At 47.4% G+C, this 19,415-nt stretch overlaps 1 protein-coding gene across 1 annotated transcript in view; it reads right to left on the reverse strand.

Moving 5' to 3' along the window:
• The window catches only part of LOC119400350 (uncharacterized), a 31,576-nt gene extending 22,603 nt beyond the window's left edge, over window positions 1–8,973 (reverse strand). The window contains exons 1-2 of the mRNA XM_037667369.2: window positions 8,786–8,973; window positions 5,257–5,385 (exon numbers count right to left, since the gene is read on the reverse strand). Coding sequence (XP_037523297.1) covers window positions 5,257–5,385; window positions 8,786–8,823 — 167 coding nt within the window. The 5' untranslated portion in view covers window positions 8,824–8,973. The remainder of the gene's footprint in view (window positions 1–5,256; window positions 5,386–8,785) is intronic.
• Between the last annotated feature and the right edge of the window lie 10,442 nt (window positions 8,974–19,415).

Consider the following 19,415-nt stretch of genomic DNA (forward strand, 5'->3'; position numbering starts at 1 on the left):
TGCGCGCCAAATGCACAGGCCGAACGTTCTGGGAACTCCGGAAGAATACTGCCGCCGTAACATCTTCATTCCTTACTTGGACTCTCTGCTCTCAGCGCTGGATGAAAAATTTGGAGAGCGTAATACTCCCGCATTTGCGCTACTCTTATTACACCCAAACGCGTTGAGGAAGCTTTCCAACGAAGGTTTTAAGAAGCAGCTCTGCGAGCCTGTTAATAAATACTTCGACTTCGACAATTTCGACTGCGAAGTGGAACTGTGGCGTCGGTCATGGATGAACACAGACTTCAACGGAGACCTGATCGATCTTCTTGCATTTGCTGAGGGGATCTATCCCGCCATCAGTCGTGCTCTTCAAACGGCCATAACTTTCCCCTCGACAACGTGTTGTCCCGAACGTTCTTTCAGCACGATGCGGCGTGTGAAGACGTGGCTTCGTTCCACGATGTCGGATGACCGCCTGTCTGGACTCTGCATGCTTTCGCTGCATCGTGAAAAAAATTGAAAAGGAGGGACAAAGAGCTTTCGCGGAGAAAGTTGTAGACCACTTTGCTATGCGTGCGCCTAGACGCATGCCGCTCGCATTTACAGACACCGAGTGACTGTAAGGACGTTTCAAGCATGTACGAAATTTCGGTAATTCTGCCTCGCAACATCGTTTAACTGTATAGTAGACGCGAAAAGTTTATAGAAGAGGAAACTTTGAATTTCCCAGCAATTTCTCACTGCAATCGGTCGCATAGTACATGTTGTAGCCGGAAAATCTAAATTAAAGGCTGTCTGCCCAAGCAGCGGTAACATTCAGCCTTGTGCTTCGTGGTCTCAAAACTTTTGAAAATTCTATCTTGATGTCGGAGTGTTTTTTGTTTTTTTTTTTGTCAGTGTGATGCGTGAGCGTTAATAAATATTCTGAAACTTTTGTAACCCTTAGGAACAGAAAGATTTCTCCATTCTTCTGCGTGATGTCTTTTGGACGCTATGGAGTTTCACTGTTGTTATTTCAGCTCCCCCCCCCCCCTCGCGTCAACGTAACGAGTTTGCCCCCCCCCCCCCCAAGAAAAAATCCTGCCGACGCCCATGGCTAGTACGCGTCACTGAGAGCGTAGGACATACGAACATACACTTTTTTCCGCAGGAGTTCTGAACAAAAAAAGCGTTTATATTAATCTGCAGCACGTGGAATGAGGCGTAAAGGCTGCAGTGGTCTCGAGCTTTCGGAAGCGTTGGGCGAAGCACCAAGTCGCCTTTAGTGTTCTTGCGGTAAGCCTGTATGCATAGTGTAACCTAAATGACACTTCTCTGCATGCTTACAGTTTATGAGGGAAAGCCACAGCACCAATACAGTAAATGCTTCAACGGAACATGCCCACAATAACACTTTCCTGTATGCTTAGGCTTACTGAGGAGAAGCCGCAGCGAAGTTTGTAAGGGTCCAGAGTAGACGTAGCAACTGGTTTTAAGCAATTAAAGTACATGACCCAAACTCGGTTACGTATCCAGTTGCGTATACACTGTGTACACATTTCACTGCGTGTCGAAGTCAGGCCTTTTGACATACAGGGTGATTTTTTAGAAATGCATATTTAAAAAAAAATGCCATGAGTCAGACACTTGTCATCTTCGTTCACGAACTCTACGTCGAGGCGGAAATACTTTGCCGCCGCACCTAAAGTTGTATTGAAATGATTAATTATTAAGTACTCGTTAATTAACTGTCTAATTATTAACTTTAGCGCAGTTGTTTATACGCAAAAGTGGTAGGGGGGGGGGGGGGCACGTGACAATTTATGGCAGACCCACTGTTTAGAAATCCCCCAAAATACACGTAATTTGAGACATTAATCATCGAAATTCAAGGCCCCGATCGAGGCGATATCGAAATCGAGCGCGCCGGGCGCGTAAGAAATGCCACCGCTGTGTTGCGTCAGACCGGCACTTCACGTGACGAATTAGCGTTGACTCCTATAGTTTTACGCTGTAGATAAAGAGTGGAAATTACGGGGGGTTTTTTGTTTTTTTTTTTATACAGCGCGAAAGAATCAGATAAGCACGATACATCAATGACATCGGCACTCCGTGACCGGTATATGAACGGCGGATGATAACAAAGGAATGCAGTCGTGCGAAAAGAATTACATTGGATCTTTCCTGTCGGCTGATTAACCCATATATGCCCAGTGTCCTACATGTAGGACGCTTCTTTGATGTGCTTTAAAATCGCTACTTCTTCATATGAAGGCTGGAGCCATTCATAGCAAATGAAGCAGGTGTCTGCCGAACGAAACATGTGCTATAGCGTATACACATAGCTTGCCCTCATACCACGTACGGACACTTCATCTGAGTGAACGTGTACTGTGTACGGGAGAGGTCCTGGAGCGGAGGATAGCCTAACTTATGACCCTTTCTTTTTCTTCAAATTATTGCAAAAATCACGCCATTCCACCATTCGTGCTAAAGGTAGTTAGGTAACAGTGACCATAGTTATTGCACGTAATTGCAAATACACAACTTGAGCTCAGCACCACGAGAAATAAAAACTCGGTGCAAAAAGCGCCGCAATACTGTGTTGCACTTACCTGACAGTAAATAAATATTTTGTACGTTTTGTATAGGGCACAAATCCCCTATTCGGGAATAAAAATATTTGTTTGCTCAATTTTTCCGAGTATGGGCATATATGGGTTAAAGCCAAGTGTCTCCCCGATCGGTATTGCATCCATCTTAGTAAAAAAGTTTGTTTGAACCGCACCGAAAACAAGCTACTGTCTTATGGATTTATATATATGTTGACATTATTTTGAGTCTCTTCCATACATTTAACGTTAAATGGTGGCAAGCGTTTCGAGTGCGATCTAACCGCCAGCGGCCTCGGTGCAGCGCTTCCGCCGCGACTGTGGGAGGCATGCGTGCCGAAGAGCTGCCGCCGGTATAGCTGCCGATAAAATATGCACAAGCACGCTTCCGCTCTGGTGCTCGACCATTACGGGTCAGCACTGGGAGAGGGTTGTATCTCATAAACAAGCGGGTGCCTCCGCCTAGCAGCCGTTGTCACATTAAATTGAGAACGCCTGTGTGAGAAGCGTTTCGTCGGCCATCGGATATGCGATCATCATTTGTATGCTGGACTGATAAACAGCATCACATTTTACACCTTGAAATTTGAATACATATATACTAAAGCGCCAAGTGGGACGAAGGCAGGGCAAGCACTCAAACACAGCGTTGACGCAAACAAATTATTTACACCAGAAGCAGCTGACCATGTCGCATGAAAGCGAAATGGTCAGAACAGGCCCTTTCGCGCTTCAGTCGTCGAGCATTGTACCTCTACTAAACCTATCGCGTGAGTTGACTGTTATGCCTGCATGCGCAATACTCAAGTTGCTGTAAACTTCGGACTACATTTGCAACAGTGAACTATTAGTATATTCGTAAAATATTTCAACAATACTGTAGTATGCTATAAACGCTACAAATAATTCCGGGTAGCTTTCAAGGCTCTCAATAAAGTCGCGTAACATGTCCTGTAGACTTCCGGCGGTGCGCGGCAATGTCGCGTGCAAGCCTTTCCTGCCACTACTCCAAGATGACGTGCGACGAATGCCGGAGGGCGCAAGTGCATGCAAAAGTATGCAAACCGTCCGAGCGGGGTATGAGAAAGTTTACTTTTTCTCGCAAAGTTTTCTGTCCTAGACGACCACACTAGCCGAAAACTTTCGCCAAGTTCGTGAGGGAACCCGGTCTCCGAGTTCCTTGCTGCATCGACGAACCTTTTGCTGCCGTGCGGAGGAAAACTAAAGTGATCGATGTCAACGTGGACAAACCTGAGTTTGGGCTGTTCTCGTTAGAAGTCGTATCAATGCAGTTTTAGCAGTTTCCCGTCGTTTTGGCGCAGCGAGGTGCGATTTGTGTCAATTTTATGCTATTGGAGGGACTTTTCGCATAAGTTCGCGCGTGTATTAAAGAGTCGCACTTGGCACTCTCCGTACGTCCAGCCGCGTGTAGATCTTTCTCGCTTTGTTACTTAAACCACCGAGATTGCTCTAAATTCAATCACCTTGGGCTAGCTTATCATTCTATAGCTGCCTAGTTGACAGGGATGCCAGTAGTGAACCTGCACGTAAATACGCTGAAATACGCAAATAAGCACAGATACCACAGAGTCCAGTCATATTCTAATAGTAACTTTTGGTCCGCAGAAATTTTTAGCCTTACCCTCCGCGATATCTTAGCAGGCTGAGGTGCTGAGCTGTATACTCGGGGTCGTGCGTTCGATTCCTGGCCACCGTGGACGCACTTCAATGGGGGTGAAGTGCAAGCAGCGTCCGTTAACCTAGATTCATGTGCGCATTGACTAATTCAAGGTGGTCAAAATTAATCCCGAGTCCTCCACTACGGTGTGCATCATAATCTTATCATGTTTTTGGCGCGTAAAACCCCAGAAAATTATTGAATTTCTAGCGTTTTCTGGCGCAGTATTTTCGAGCGATACAATGCGCTATCGGCAACAAAAGTGCCCAGGACACGAGATTTGCGAAAAAGCTGAATTCTTGCTTAACCTAAGAATACATAGCCTCTAATGAAGTGAAACTCTTAGTTGTCTAGATCACCTGTAATAGTTTCGCATACCTACACAGTTATCCAATAAATTAGAAGGGACATGCATTGACAGAGCAAAAACTTGCATTTGCTGTGGAGCCCGTGTCCCGTATGCCTTTTGTTTCCCTGTGAGTACACGCCATAGAGCGTAAAATAGTAGCTGTATCCGCTCGAAAACGAAACAAAGCTGTAAACAAAACAAAGCTGTAAACAAAAATGAAAACTTAGTTGGTGAAAGTGGCACGTGCGCAATGAAATACGCTGGCGAAATGGCCTAAAATATTTAAAGTAAACTGACGGGCGAACATGGCTCTGTGTGTGGACAACAAGGTATATTTACCATGTACTTATTTTTTTCTTCTACAGCAACGTGCTGCCTGCATAAAAGGTAACGCATCCACCGCAACGGCTAAGTAACACTGAAGCATAAGATGTAAAAGAGGTATAAACCAACACCAAAGTTCACTCAGCTGAATTTCATTGTAAATATAAAACATAAACACGAAACCCTTAGGCGCGCGTTTGCATTCAGAGAGAAACTCAATGGGATGGATTTGAAAGAGTGAAAGCAATTGCAAGTGCATATATCGGTACTTTGCTTTTCGTTGCGGTGTTGCCGACGGAAGGCGGAGGCTACTATTAATGCACACTCACGAGAGGTTCGCGAGGCTGGGGCCCTTCCTCAGCGAAGCGTCAGGACCCTTTGGGTAAGGCCAGAACACGGACAGCTGGTACATAATGTCCTCGCCATCGTCTTCTGCCGACAGGGACTCGTCGCTGCGGCTGCAAGACGCAACAAGCGCGTTAGACGTGAGTGAAACACATTTAATGTCTACCGGAAAAAATGATAATAAACATGACGCACTCGTCAAAAGAATAGGGGTGTGTGAATAGTGAATTTTGGACCGAATCAAATATGAATCGAATACTATTCGAATAGTTTTCGAATAGTAAGACAACCATTTTCGAAACAGCCCTAGAATTTCATATCTCATTTGAAGCAAATATGCACGAATTTTAGCAAAGGAACAATATAATTACATTTAACCAGCAAAGAAATACCGCATTCATGTAAACTGAAGTGAGCTCGCATACAGCAGCGGGTATACAGTCTTCGAGATATTTTGGTATACTTTGATACAAGTTGGTACAAGTTGGTACTTTGTCGCCGGCTTTTAAATAAAACATACATACACAATGAACAATGTTCAACCGAACACCACACATACGGCTAAATATGTTATGAAACAGAAATTAATTATCACAGCATGGACCTTAGCGCCAAAAGCAAGTAAACGTCTGTGTTGAATGCCCTATGTGCGAGAAAAGTTTACACGAACTAAACACTTGCGTACAACAAAGAAGAAAACTGGGCGAGTTGGTATGGATTCATCGTTACCGGAGAGCGCGCACTGACGACGGAGACAGAAAGAGAACACAACACAAGCGCTCACTTTCTACTAAAGCTTAATTAAGGAAACAAAAGAAATTTGAAGGGAACGGAAGGTACCGCAGATTTGTTCCGTCATTCGGACAAGATTACGAGGGAAATTTGTGAAGCCTTCCATATTAAAAAGGAAGGTCACCGGTGTGTGAGTCAGACGTCGCTTGCACTAATAGGTGAAGAGGTATGTTTTTTGGACCGCACCGCTTAGCCCCTTGCTGGAATCGACAGACATGTTTTAACACCTCACCATGTTGTAAGGCTCATTTTTAAGCAATGCGTGACGGATGTCTTTGAGTTATGTTTTTCCGCGTATTGATGCATGCGTGGTATTCTGTATGTCAATTTTCTTCCGTTTCCTTCATTAAACTTCAGTTGAAAGTGAGCGCTTGTGTCGTGTTGTTCTGTCTTTGTCTCCGTCGTCAGTGCGCGCTCTCCGGTAACGATGAACAAACACTTGCGTCTTTCGTTGTTCATGTAAACGCGTACAATAACTGCACTTCTGAAGCTGAAGCAACCGTAGTCCCCACCTTCATTTAATACAAGATGAAGACAGGAACTGGCTAATGCAATGCAGCATGTAGCATAGTAAAAGTTTTGCACAATGAAACCTAATTAGAGGTAGGTAGGTAATAAACTTTATTAAAGGTCCAGCGAGAAATTACTGGCCCGGGCTAGGCCTCCAGAGGCCGTCATCCGGGGAACATCGTGTGAGGCCCTCGGCGATGGTCCTGGCTCGCTGGACAGCCCAGAGAAACACATAAAATAATATTACGCCTTCATCCGGTGATCAGTATAGCTTCAATAGTATCATAAGAGCTTGTGCTGCACGCACCTTTGTAATTAAGAAATTAAAACAAGAAAAATGACTCCTCGATGTTCCAGCGCTTCGTTCCTTTGGAGATGTGGGTGCTGATTACTCGAAAAATACTCTATAAATATTCGATATGTCGAATACATATTATTCTATTGTTGTACCGAATCGAATAGAACGCTTTTGATTTGTTATTCGAAATTTGTGAGTATTCGCAGGCTTTTACAAAATAACCTAATGATAAGTTGGGAAATCAGCAGTGACTGACATTTCGGCGAGACCCGTAATGCTCTTCATATGGTGACTGGAGCCGATGTCCAATTTTTAAGCGTGGATATCTGCTATTGGAAATTACACCCTCTCTCTCTCTCTCCTTCGTATATTCCCACATGTGCTATTTAATGAGAGAATTGCGCATTGCATCTTCAAATTAAAGATTTGCATGCGCCTCTGAGGATCCCGAAACGGCAAGGTAAGTTTTTTCCCCATAAATGTTTTCGCGATGCTGCTTGAGTTCTGCACTTAGGAAGCGTAGCCATTTCGTAAGCACAATAACTCGTTGTTGAAAGTTCGTAAAAGCTAGTGTCGAAGCAGTTGTTGGGCAAGTGAATGAGCTCGCAGCAGGCAAGTGGCAAACACGAAAATAGCATTTAAGTCAAGACAGCTACATCTTATATACAGACGCTAAACCACGGAAGAACACTTATATCCAAAACGCAACGGCGTCGCGATAATTGGATGGCTTTTTCGAACCCAGAGAAATACGGAAGTGTCTGTCAATCAGAAGGTTTCACATTCGTTCCCCTCTCATAAAAACCGCAAAATTTCCGCTGAAGTTTCGCGCGTAGACAAAATTGAGGAAGAATAACAGTGAGAGAAAGAAGGCAGCTGGATTGTGACAATAATGGGTTTCAAATAATTGCGCCATGAACAATGTTTTTCTTTCCCTTTCTTTATGTTTTCATGGGCCTTTGCACGCACATGCTGTAGAAGTAGATTCATTTCGCGGCATTCTTTTCCATGTTATTTCAGAGGGTGGGTGAGGGGGTTGGGACAATGCGCTATTGTAATTTTTCACCAGCAAAAAATTCTACATTTGTGAGAGCTCACAGAGCTCTCGCGCCGCGAAGCTCGTTGTGGTCCCAGATATTTGTGGACAGTGGTCGCACATAGTTTGCGTAGACCTTGAGTATTGTGCTGCACCGAACGTTCGCGCACGTGTTTTCTTAGGTGCGGGTGAAACGTAATCATTTTGGTAATCATTTAAAATATCGATCAGGTTGTCGCTCCTGCAGAACGCTGATCAGCAATGTCACTTGATTCACAGAACGCGCTCGCAAAGTTGTCTCGTTGTACATTTTTCCCAACTGACCTTCAGCGACTGACACACGCATGGTGACATAAGGCAGTTCAGATTAGCACCGTATTTCCACGATCAGCTCCTTGCTGTGCCGTTGTTATTAAGGCGGTATACGATGCGTACTTGGTATACTGTTGCTCGTTCAGCTAAAGGAGAACCACGCGTAGGTGGTGTTACCGCATTTACGAAGCAACTCGCGGAAGGTCTGAAACGCAAGGCAACACACGTTGAAAGCAACGACAAACAAGGCGTTTGTTCTCTGTCCTGAGTCGTGTCGCTTTTTCGTTTTGGAAACGCGGCACTTTGGGAACGACACATCTCTCGCCCACAGATCTGCCTGTCAACACCTATGAGGCGTGTTCAGCCGCAGGCTAACGACTGTGACAAGTGCACGACCTCCCGTGAGTGCCCCTTTGCGAATATACCTTCGACGAGCGATTGAAAAAGAGGGAAAGAGAGGCGTCCGCGCCCCACGGCGAAACGCGCCGATGCAGCTCCGCCCATCGAAGCCTTTCTGTGCCTTAGTTCGCGAACGCATCCCGGCCTCTCCCTCGAGCGGACGTACCTTAGGCTGTCGCCTTCTGAATATTCGCTCGATGACATGTCCGGCCGACTGCGTCTTCTTGTTTACGTTGTCGCAGCGGCTAACGATTTATCTCGTGCGACGGCGGCAATCCGCGACTGCCATGGCAACAGCGCAGCTGCCATGTTGAGGACAGGCCGAGCAGCGGCTGCTTTTTCCGCTCACGTGTCTCGCGAGAGGACTCCTCGTTGTGTCGTACTTTCGTTTGGGATGTCCCAGAAGCCGAAGCAGATTGCAGCGCCGCCTGTTGCTGCCTTGGAAGCCCAAGTACAGGAGAGCGGCGTCGATATATAGTACCAAAATGTGCTAGATGGTCACCCGTATACAGCAGTGGCTGCATCGTGAGCGTTTGGTTGTTTGGTGACCGTTTCACTCATAAAACTCGAGCACCCATAATTTACGCAAGCCCTGATTTATTTATTGGTATAATATTCGGTGTCGTATAGATGGTATATAAAAATAAGAAAGAACGCTGAAGGATGCGCGAATCATGTGTACCGCGATGTGGAATAAAAAAATGTTGAAGGGCAGAGTGCAGTTCCGTTGTTCGTTCGGAGTTCTTTTCACAAAGTGTGAAAGCACGAGAGGCCCTTATTGTCTTTTGATGGACAAGAGATGGCGCCTGAGCACGCGAAATCCCGCGATGTGGAGCAGCCCGCGAGGCAAGTTTTGGGAAGCGCGGCTTTGAGGGAGCTTTCGCGACTTCCCAAGATGTGACGGCTATGCTACAAAGTGCGCATATAACGCGACGTCATGGGTTCTTAACGGCATGTCGTGTTTAGGGACCAGTACTAATGGACAAGCCTACGGCGTTTATTTTTCACACTTTGTCTTACTGCCAAGAAATACGAAACTGCTTGTCACCACGACGACCTTCTTTTATAGCTTACTAGCACGGCGCGCGATCGATTTGCCAGATGCCTCCTCTCTTTCGGTCATCGTTCTGCAGCAGCGCCACCGCACGACTCGGTCGTCTTTTACAACGCAGCATATATACAATCTTTTCTTTTTTTCATATCAGGTAAAAAAAAATAATGGCACAGACTCTGCGTTGTCAACTTATCCAATACACAAACGGTGGGATTACATCACAATGCTGTATATAGACTCAACAAAGAATATAGATGATGATGTTTATCGGCATCTCCTTTGAAACAGGGCGTTTGACAAATAGCCACCTATCCAGCTTGTTTATTCATAAGCTGCTTTATTACTTCTACGGCACTCTTGCTACCCGTTTCTGATTTTTTTGTTTCTTTGTTCGAAGCTCTATTTCAATATTTTTCTGTTATACCTACGCTTGTAACGTCTTTGCTTCTACCCACCACTCTGGTTCTCTCTGGTTCTGGCACTCTGTTTTCTTTTATCTCACAACCGCTAGCCCATTTGCTACTTTCATTCTCCTTGAATCCGAGCGCCTCTATGAGGTGGACTCCTTCCGCGAGTCTTGCTGGGTCGCATTCCATCGCAATGCGCTGTGTAGTCTCAGGACTTTCGTTGCAGCAGACGCGTGCCTCATTCTGCTGTGCGATTATTTGTTCCTGTATATTCTCGTCCTCAGGCAGCCAACGCGGGCGTTGAATAGCAAAATGCTGTCGTCCGTGACACACACATTCTTTCCTTCTGATTTCTTTCTTTTTCTTTTGTTTTTTCCCCGCACCTGCAAATGTACATGATGTTTGTTTTTTCCCCATCCTTCACGTCCAATTTACTGTCTCTGTCTTAACAGCGAATCTGTTTAAGCCGCCGTTCCTATGTGCGCGGAAACTCGGGCGGAGACGTGCCACAGGAATTGGGCAAGCCCCGCTACCGAGTACAGCAGGTGTGAGAGAAAGTGAAAACAGTGGAGGGAGAGGGCGGAGCGACGGGAAGTGATGGAGAGCGGTGGGGAAGGAGGAATTGGAGCCTGGTGTGGGAGAGAGTAAAGCCTAGTAAAACGAGGAGTGCTGAGGCAAGGAGCCGGGAAGGAGGAGGGAGGCGAGCGTTAAAAACTCTGCTCGGCGAAGCCGAGAGGATGAAAGAAAGAAGTAGGAAAGGAGGAGGTGAAGAAATATATAAGAAGAAATAAAATTTCTTGCCGAGGCGGGATTCGAACCTTGTTACCCACGGTGCGAAGGCGAGCGTCGTAGCCACTCGGCACGGCATCAGAACAAGCATTTATGGGAACCATATGATTGCGTTGCGCTGGGAGCGAGAACGCGAAAAAGACAGAGGGATAAAGAAACAGAGAGAGAGAGAGACAGAGAGAAAAAGAGGGGGTGAGAGAAAGGAGAAGGGCACGGCCACCAGCTCCGCTGTTTCCACAATGTTCGCGCCACTTGTGCGCCCCAATTTTTTTTATTTCTCATTTTCTTTTGGTGGCTCCTGGTTGTCTGTTTACACTTTCAATTACCTACGTAAGTACCCACAGTTGCTTACAAGATAATCGAATAACTACAGCATATTAAACAAGCGCCTCTTGCAGTAGCGCACTTAAAGGATGGAGCTCAGGGCCGTGTTGCGTGATGGCCAATTTCCCATACGTGTTAGCCACGCTTTATTAGACCACCAACAACAAAAACCTACGCAATCGCGCTGCAGAGACAACAAAGTATGGGGCGTCGTTTAAGAAATTTGATTCTGCTAGTCTCACGTGCGTGTGGCAGTGGTACTGTTTCTTGCGGCATAATTTTCCCACAGAACACATGCGAAGAACGGCCGGCATTTGCGCAGCAAATGGTCTTTCACGAACGAAGTGATGCGTGAATTGAAATTTACACTGAAATATCCACCTAAATTCAGTTTCAATGAACAGCGCTTGAAACTGAACTGTAACAGGTGCGGTTGCATGATGCCTGCCACACAAATAACTCTGATGGAATGAAGCGCTATCAACCGGCTTTTATTGAATTGAAAACCTTACTGAAAACCCTGAAACAAGGACATACCGGAAACGTACGGCTACGCTATCTGGAACTGAAGGAGAGTACACATCATACCTTCTGCCACCGCGACAAGTCAAGTTTTGGGCGGCTCTTGACGGCAAGGTAACACGCTATCGCGTTTATATGGCTTTAGCACTGCGTAACCTTTCTTTCTGCATTGCGCTTTCGATAAACGCCGGTTATTTAGGTTTCACCCGTTCATTATTGTTTATTGGTGTTCGTGGTTTTTCCCCTCCCCTGTGAAGAGATCAAGTATCATATGTAGTTCAGTACTCAGCTCTGACATCCTTCAAACAGCATGCACGTCAATTGATATCGCTGAGAAAAAAAAAATTGCGACTCTCAGATTTGATTGCATAGTTGCAAAATCTAGCGAATCTTTCGTTTTTTTTTTTAATGCATAGATTTACACGGCTAGAAATGGTCACCTGTGACCGAGCTGTTTTGTAATACGCGAGGTGTCTTCGAAAAGTAAGGGCCGTTTTGCCGGGAAGAGAAATATTTTCATTAGTAATCGTGTTGTTTCTTTTTTTTGCAGTTTTAGCTTCGCACAAACCTTGTCCATTTTTCCACGTAACTGCGTTGGTCTCTGAGCACATTTAGTAACGCTACATCAGCCTTTCTAATCCATCTGCATAGCAGTTCGCCTCCTGGAAATTGAACCAGTTGACGACGAGGGCCTTGAAACTTTTTTTTTTTAGGTTTCGGTAAAGAAGAACGGGACCACTGCCCTGACTGTTTTGTTGTTGTTCTTTCTGCGTGTAGTATATCGACGTATTGTGGCCTGTAACAACATGCGAGGACAAGTCGTCTCTGTTTAGGTGATAGCGGTCCAAAAACGGTCGTACACTTGACATCCCTTCTTTCTAATGGTTAGATCAACACACTTTTTTTTTCAAGTGCACTTGAGATGGTCGCCAAAGTAGCTGGGACATTTGGCATGCAATGACCTACGTGGTTGTTACCAAGCTGGCTGTATAGCTTTATTATGATTATTTCACTCCGGAGCTTTTGGGTGCTTGGGAGCATGCAGACCAGGCCCAACGAAGTTTAAAGTGCCTATTGAGATTTCTACGTGATACAGGTTTAGATACTCGTCTTTAAAGCATGTGCGGCATAGACTTTTGCGCGTGCCCTGTCCCCGTGCAAAACAGTGTGTACAGTGACTCATTGTGCCATACCATTGTCGCCTATCATCACACCTCCCTCTTTCTCTTTCTTTCCCCTTCCCATTTACCCCCGTGAGGAGTAGCAGGCTAGAAACCCGCTTTCCAGGCCGACCTCTCCTCCTTCTTCTCATTAAAAGCATCTTCTTCTTTCACTCCGGAACGACCACAGTTTGCACTCGCTCATTTACGCTGTTTCGTGTGAGTGTTCAACATGGTGCTACGATTGCAAAGGTTGGTGAATGGGTGTCAATGACGAGTTTGCGTCCCCGGCGCACGGCGACGGCGACCGCGAGTGGGCCGCTAGGTTCGTCTGGTAGAGTACCAGTGTGTAGCTGACCACAACGCCGACCATTTGCAAGAGGAAAATCGGTGTTTTCATGAAGGAAAAAAAAAACGCATCGCATCGTCATTCTAGCGCATTCCATTCATTTAAACGAGGGTGACGCGCTATAGGAAGACGCTTCCCCCTAATTTTTGCGAAATTTAGCGATATTCTAGGGAGGGGTAATGAATGTGAAAGAAAAAAGGTAACAAAACAACTTGTCCACACCCACGTAGTACGCATGTCCCGGGCGTTTGTATATATATATATATATATATATATTGAAATAAAGCGGTTAAGCCGACGCTTTATTACGCCAAAGGCAAGATGGTGCCGACCAAGAAGAGGCCCGAGCCGATGACTGATGATGGTTATGTACAGATGAGGAAGATGAAGTCCAATTAATGCCTACACTAATTTCCCCCGTTGACGAAAGCGGCCAGCCTGGCCGCGAATTACGTTGTGGAACGCAGATGAAAGGGTTTGAGACGCGAAACGTGCACAACCTCTGTGCCGCGGCAGCGTTGGTCAGTGGAGGCATGAACAGGTGTAACACGGTAGTTCACCGGCGAGGTCTGGTCTATAACTGTGTAGGGGCCAATATAGCGAGATTCAAGCTTTTCGCATAAGCCAGGTGTCCGTGCAGGCGTCCATAGGAGTACAGGGTCGCCAGGGCGATAGAAAACGTCGCGGTGAGTGGCATCGTAGCGATTTTTGCGATCTTGTTGGCTAGCCTCGGTGTTTATACGGGCGCGACGACGGCATTGGGCAACCCGGTACAGAAACTGGTCGCAAATGAATGGTGAAGAATTGACGGGTCCAGAGAAGAAAGAAACGTCGAGTGATGAGGTTGGCTGGCGTCCGTATACTAAGAAAAACGGAGAGTAGCCTGTGGTCCGTTGAACTGACGTATTATACGCAAACGTTACAAATGGGAGAACCGCATCCCAGTTACGATGGTCAGGTTGGATATACATGGATAACATGTCGCACAGCGTGCGATGAAATCTCTCCGTCAAACCATTTGTCTGTGGGTGGTAGCTAGACGTTGTCTTGTGGATTGTGTTTGACGCTTGGAGAACTTCACTAAGCGTGCTTGAGAGAAACGCCTTGCCTCGGTCGCTCAAAAGAACGTGAGGGGCTCCGTGCCGTAGGTAGATAGCTTTCAAAAAGAAGGTTGCTACTTCGGAAGCAGTTCCTGAAGTGACCGAGGCCGTCTCAGCGTACCGGGTCAAGTGATCAACAGCGGTGACGATCCATCTCTTGCCGTCTGGGGTAGTTGGGAGGGGCCCGAATAGGTCAATTCCGACGACAGAGAACGGCTGTGCTGGGCAAGGAAGTGGTTGTAGGGTCCCGACTGAGACAGTAGTAGGCCGCTTGCGGTGTTGGCAAAGGGCGCACGAGGCAATATATTTAGCTACGCTCGTGGAAAGACCTGGCCAGAAGAACCGGCTGCGGATGCGCTCGTGGGTTTTGTGGTAGCCAAAGTGGCCTGACGTTGGGTCGTCGTGTGAAGCCCGAAGAACTTCCCCGCGAAGAGCCCGCGGTACGACGGGGACCCATCGATGGCCTTCCGGGTGAAAAATGTACCGATAGAGTACGTCGTCTTCAAACTTGAATAGCTTGAGCTGTTTTCGTAGCCTGGCATTAGGAGAAGACGAAGCACCACTTAGGCGACTGATGATGTCACTGCAATAAGAATCAGTACGCTGGTGAGTGGAAAGCACTGAAGGGCGGTTGGCTGAAGGCAGGGAAGAAATGGATGCAATCGACGATGTGTCCTCAGTGCGGCCAATTTGACAAGGTGACGTGACGTGCTCCGATGTTGGCGGCAATGGACATCGTGATAGAGCATCGGCATCTTGATGCTTCTTTCCGGTCTTGTAAATGACGTCAAAGTCATATGCTTGTAACCGGATAATCCAGCGGCCAAGGCGTCCCGACAAGTTTTTGATTGTCGACAGCCAGCATAGCGCATGGTGGTCGGTCACAACAGTGAAATGTCGACCATGGAGGTACGGACGAAATTTTTGGATGGACCAGACAACAGCCAAGCACTCTTGTTCGGTTATCGAGTACTTCTTCTCTGCAGAGGTGAGAGTGCGGCTTGTATACGCGACAACTTTCTCGCGAAATTCACGGTCACGCTGTAGCAGTACGGCACCAATTCCCTGCCCACTAGCGTCAGTGTGCAGTACCGTAGGTGCCTCGTCATTGAAATAACAAAGAACCGGTGGGGATGTCAGTGCGCGCTTGAGTTCTTGGAATGCGGCTTCGCACTGATGATTCCAATCAAAGGGAGCGGTACTAGCAAGGAGCTTGTGGAGAGGCGAAGCAATGGTGGCAAAGTTCCGGATGAAGCGTCGGAAGTATGATGCGAGCCCAAGGAAGCTGCGCAGTTCTTTTGCACGGAGTGGGCGCGGGAAGTTGAGCACTGCGGAAATTTTGTCCGGATCGGGCTGGATGCCATCTTTGTTAACGAGATGTCCGAGAACTTTGATCGTTGTGCTACCGAAGTGGCACTTCTTTGTGTTTAGTTGAAGGCCAGCATTGGAGAGGCATGTGAGCACTTCGTCGAGGCGTTGCAGATGGTCATCGAAAGTGGAGGAAAACACGACGATATCGTCCAAATAGCATAGACAAGTTTTCCACTTGAGGCCGCGAAGAACAGTGTCGATCATCCTTTCAAATGTGGCGGGGGCATTACATAGGCCGAAGGGCATTACGTTAAACTCGCAAAGACCGTCCGGCGTAGAAAAGGCGGTCTTTTCTTTGTCCGCTTCGTCCATTGGAATTTGCCAATATCCGGAACGAAGGTCAAGGGTGGAGAAGTACTGCGCGCCTTGCAAAGAGTCAAGTGCATCATCTATACGAGGCATCGGATATACATCCTTTCGGGTGATCTTGTTGAGCGCGCGGTAATCAACACAAAATCGTACCGATCCATCCTTCTTTTGTACCAATACAACGGGTGATGACCAAGAACTGGCAGAGGGTCGTATGATGTTTCTTTTGAGCATGTCGGCCACGTTCTCCTCAATGATTTTGCGTTCGGCCAAGGAGACTCGATAGGGACGACGGCGTACAATATTCTGACCATCAGTGTTGATACGATGAGACGCAACTGTGGTCTGTCCGAGTGACGAAGCATTGGCGTCGAAGGAGGCCTGATGTTTTGCTAGCAATTTCAGCAACGCCTCACGCTGAGGAGCAGGAAGGTCGGGGTTTATCCCGGAAGCAAAGGTGGATGAAGAAATAGGCTTGTCCTGTGGAGGATGAGCTTGCAAGGCGTCAAGAGGTACGAAAGATGCCGGTTGTGTATCCACATAACAGGTCACCGCAGAACCTTGAGGTAGGAGAATAGTCTCAGTGGTGGTGTTCAGGCCGACGATTACCGCAGCACTTTCTTTGAATCGCACCAGGCTGGATGGGAACACAATGCCACGAGCTAGACAGCGGCCGTAAGGGGTGATAAACACGTCACCATTGGCAATATGCGTAGACGTGATCGGGATCAGTTGCTCCTGACCCGGAGGCAGTACGGAATCGACAGCTGTGGAAAAACGCAGTCGTGTCTCATCGATACGCTCGCTGCAATGATCGGTCTCGGTCATCTGAAGTACACGTTGGCGGCAAGAAATTAAAGCAGACGCTGACGAGAGAAAGTCCCAGCCTAAAATGAGTTCATGAGCACAGGAAATTAAAACTGCGAAAGTGATGTGATGACGGATACCGTCAATGAAGACGCGTGCTGTACATTGAGCCAATGGTCGAATGATTGCTCCATTGGCCCCAATCAAGGATGATCCAAGGTAGGGTGTCTTCACTTTCCGCAAACGAGAACACAAGTCCGCACGCATAACAGAAATCGTTGCTCCCGTGTCTATCAAAGCCCAAACCCGCACACCTTGCACAATCACCAATAACATGTTTGACGGTCGTTCAGGAGGACTTGAGGCATTTCGCGGCGATGCAGTTTTCCCTCCAAAAACTGCACTGTTTAGTTTTCCGATCGCTGGACAGGGAGTTGAGAGACAGGCCGAAGCGGCGAAACAGAGCGCCGGAGTGGCGATGGGGAACGTCGTCTGGAGGTACGTGTATTGATGGTCATGTTCGAAAAGTCGGCCGGCGATGGCGATCGGCGAGTGAAAACATTGTCGGCGTAACGGTGGTAAAATCGAGACGGCTCGTCACGTTCGAAAGCAGCATAACCACGACGTTCGTCCTGCTGGCGGCGTCGACAAACCCGGGAGATGTGTCCCCGAATGCCGCAGTAATAGCAGACAGGCCGTGGGGCACGCCAGGCGGAATGGTATGGCGGAGTCGGTGCTCGGGCAACAAGAGGTGCTAGATGGTCGTGAACAGGCACCGGTGGTGTGACTGGAGGCGGTGAAGGTTGCATTGCAGCGATGTGTGCGTACGAAGCCGGTTGGGGGCAAGGTGGAGCGGTGGGATGGTGGGCGCTCTGAAAGGCTGTCATTTCCTCTTTGATCATACTTCGCAGATCAGTGGAGGCGGGTTGTGCGTGAGCGTTGTTGCAAGGTGGTGAGCCGTAGGCTTGCAATTCCTCACGGATTATGGCTCGAATGATGGATCGGAGCTCCATACTGTTTGCCAAGGGGTTTTCGCAAAAGTCGGGTCGCAGGCGGATGGATTGTAGGGCATCAAGCCGCTGGCACACAGAGATGACGTCCGATACCGTCGAAGGGTTGTTCGCGGTGATGGCATTGAAAGCGGTAGGTCCTATACCCTTCAGAAGATGTCGTACGCGATCAGTTTCTGGCATGGCATCGTCGATACGGCGGCAAAGCGCAAGAACGTCCTCAATGTACGAGGTATAAGACTCGCCGTAATGCTGGACGCGTTCAGCCAATTTCTTCCTCGCAACTTCCGAACGAACCGTCGGTGTGCCAAAAATCCGCCGTAGCTGGTCCTTGAAGGAAGACCAATCACGGAAGTCGCTCTCGTGATTTAGGAACCATGTCTTGGCTACCTGGGATACGTAAAACTGTACGCGGGCTAACTTCGACGCCTCGTTCCAGTTGTTGTAAACGCTTACACGGTCATAGTTGTCGAGCCAGTCTTCGACATCTTCTCCAGGCAGACCGGAGAAGATTTCAGGGTCGCGAGGGGGGTTGTTGGCAGTGGTAGGGGCGGCGGCAGGCGGTTGGACCGGGTGAGTTGGCACTGTGGGCTCATCTTGTGACATGGTGGTCTGCTGGCGTAAGCGGCGTCCCGAACGGAGCTCCAGGAGAGATCTTTAGAAGAAGAGAGGTCGAAGGGATCGGAAAGCACCTCCACCACTTGAAATAAAGCGGTTAAGCCGACGCTTTATTACGCCAAAGGCAAGATGGTGCCGACCAAGAAGAGGCCCGAGCCGATGACTGATGATGGTTATGTACAGATGAGGAAGATGAAGTCCAATTAATGCCTACAATATATATATATATATATATATATACATATATATATATAGTGCACACATATCTATAAAGTGGACGGGGGGATGGCCGCCGCGGTAGCTCAGTTGGTAGAGCATCGGACGCGTTATTCGAAGGTCGCAGGTTCGGTCCCTGCCCGCGGCAAGCTATCTTTTCGTCCACTTTTCTTTCTTCACAATTACCTTACATTTATTACTAAAAACATCCCCTACACTTTCCTTGGCATTATTGTGTGTTAGTTCTCATTAATATTGTGTATAACAAAGAAAACGAGCCCTTGAAATTAACACTTCTTTCCTTCATTCATAGCGAGGGTCTCGTTCTGCCAGACTTGATGCTTTCAGGTGTAGTATGCGAGGGATTATTGGTCAGCTGCCAGCTCGTAATAAGTTCACGTGGTACGTGACGCCAACAGGCAGAAAAAGAGTGTTCCACACTCGCCGTCATGGCTACTGGCGGCGCTGACTGACGCTCCCACGTTTAAGTGCACACATATACCCTATAAAGTGGACGGGGGGATGGCCGCCGCGGTAGCTCAGTTGGTAGAGCATCGGACGCGTTATTCGAAGGTCGCAGGTGCGGTCCCTGCCCGCGGCAAGCTATCTTTTCGTCCACTTTTCTTTCTTCACAATTACCATACATTTATTACTAAAAACATCCCCTATACTTTCCTTGGCATTATTGTCTGTTAGTTGTCATATATATATATATATATATATATATATATATATATATATATATATATATATATATATA

The sequence above is a fragment of the Rhipicephalus sanguineus genome, chromosome 1 (genome assembly GCF_013339695.2).
Source record: "Rhipicephalus sanguineus isolate Rsan-2018 chromosome 1, BIME_Rsan_1.4, whole genome shotgun sequence".
NCBI lineage: Eukaryota > Metazoa > Arthropoda > Arachnida > Ixodida > Ixodidae > Rhipicephalus > Rhipicephalus sanguineus.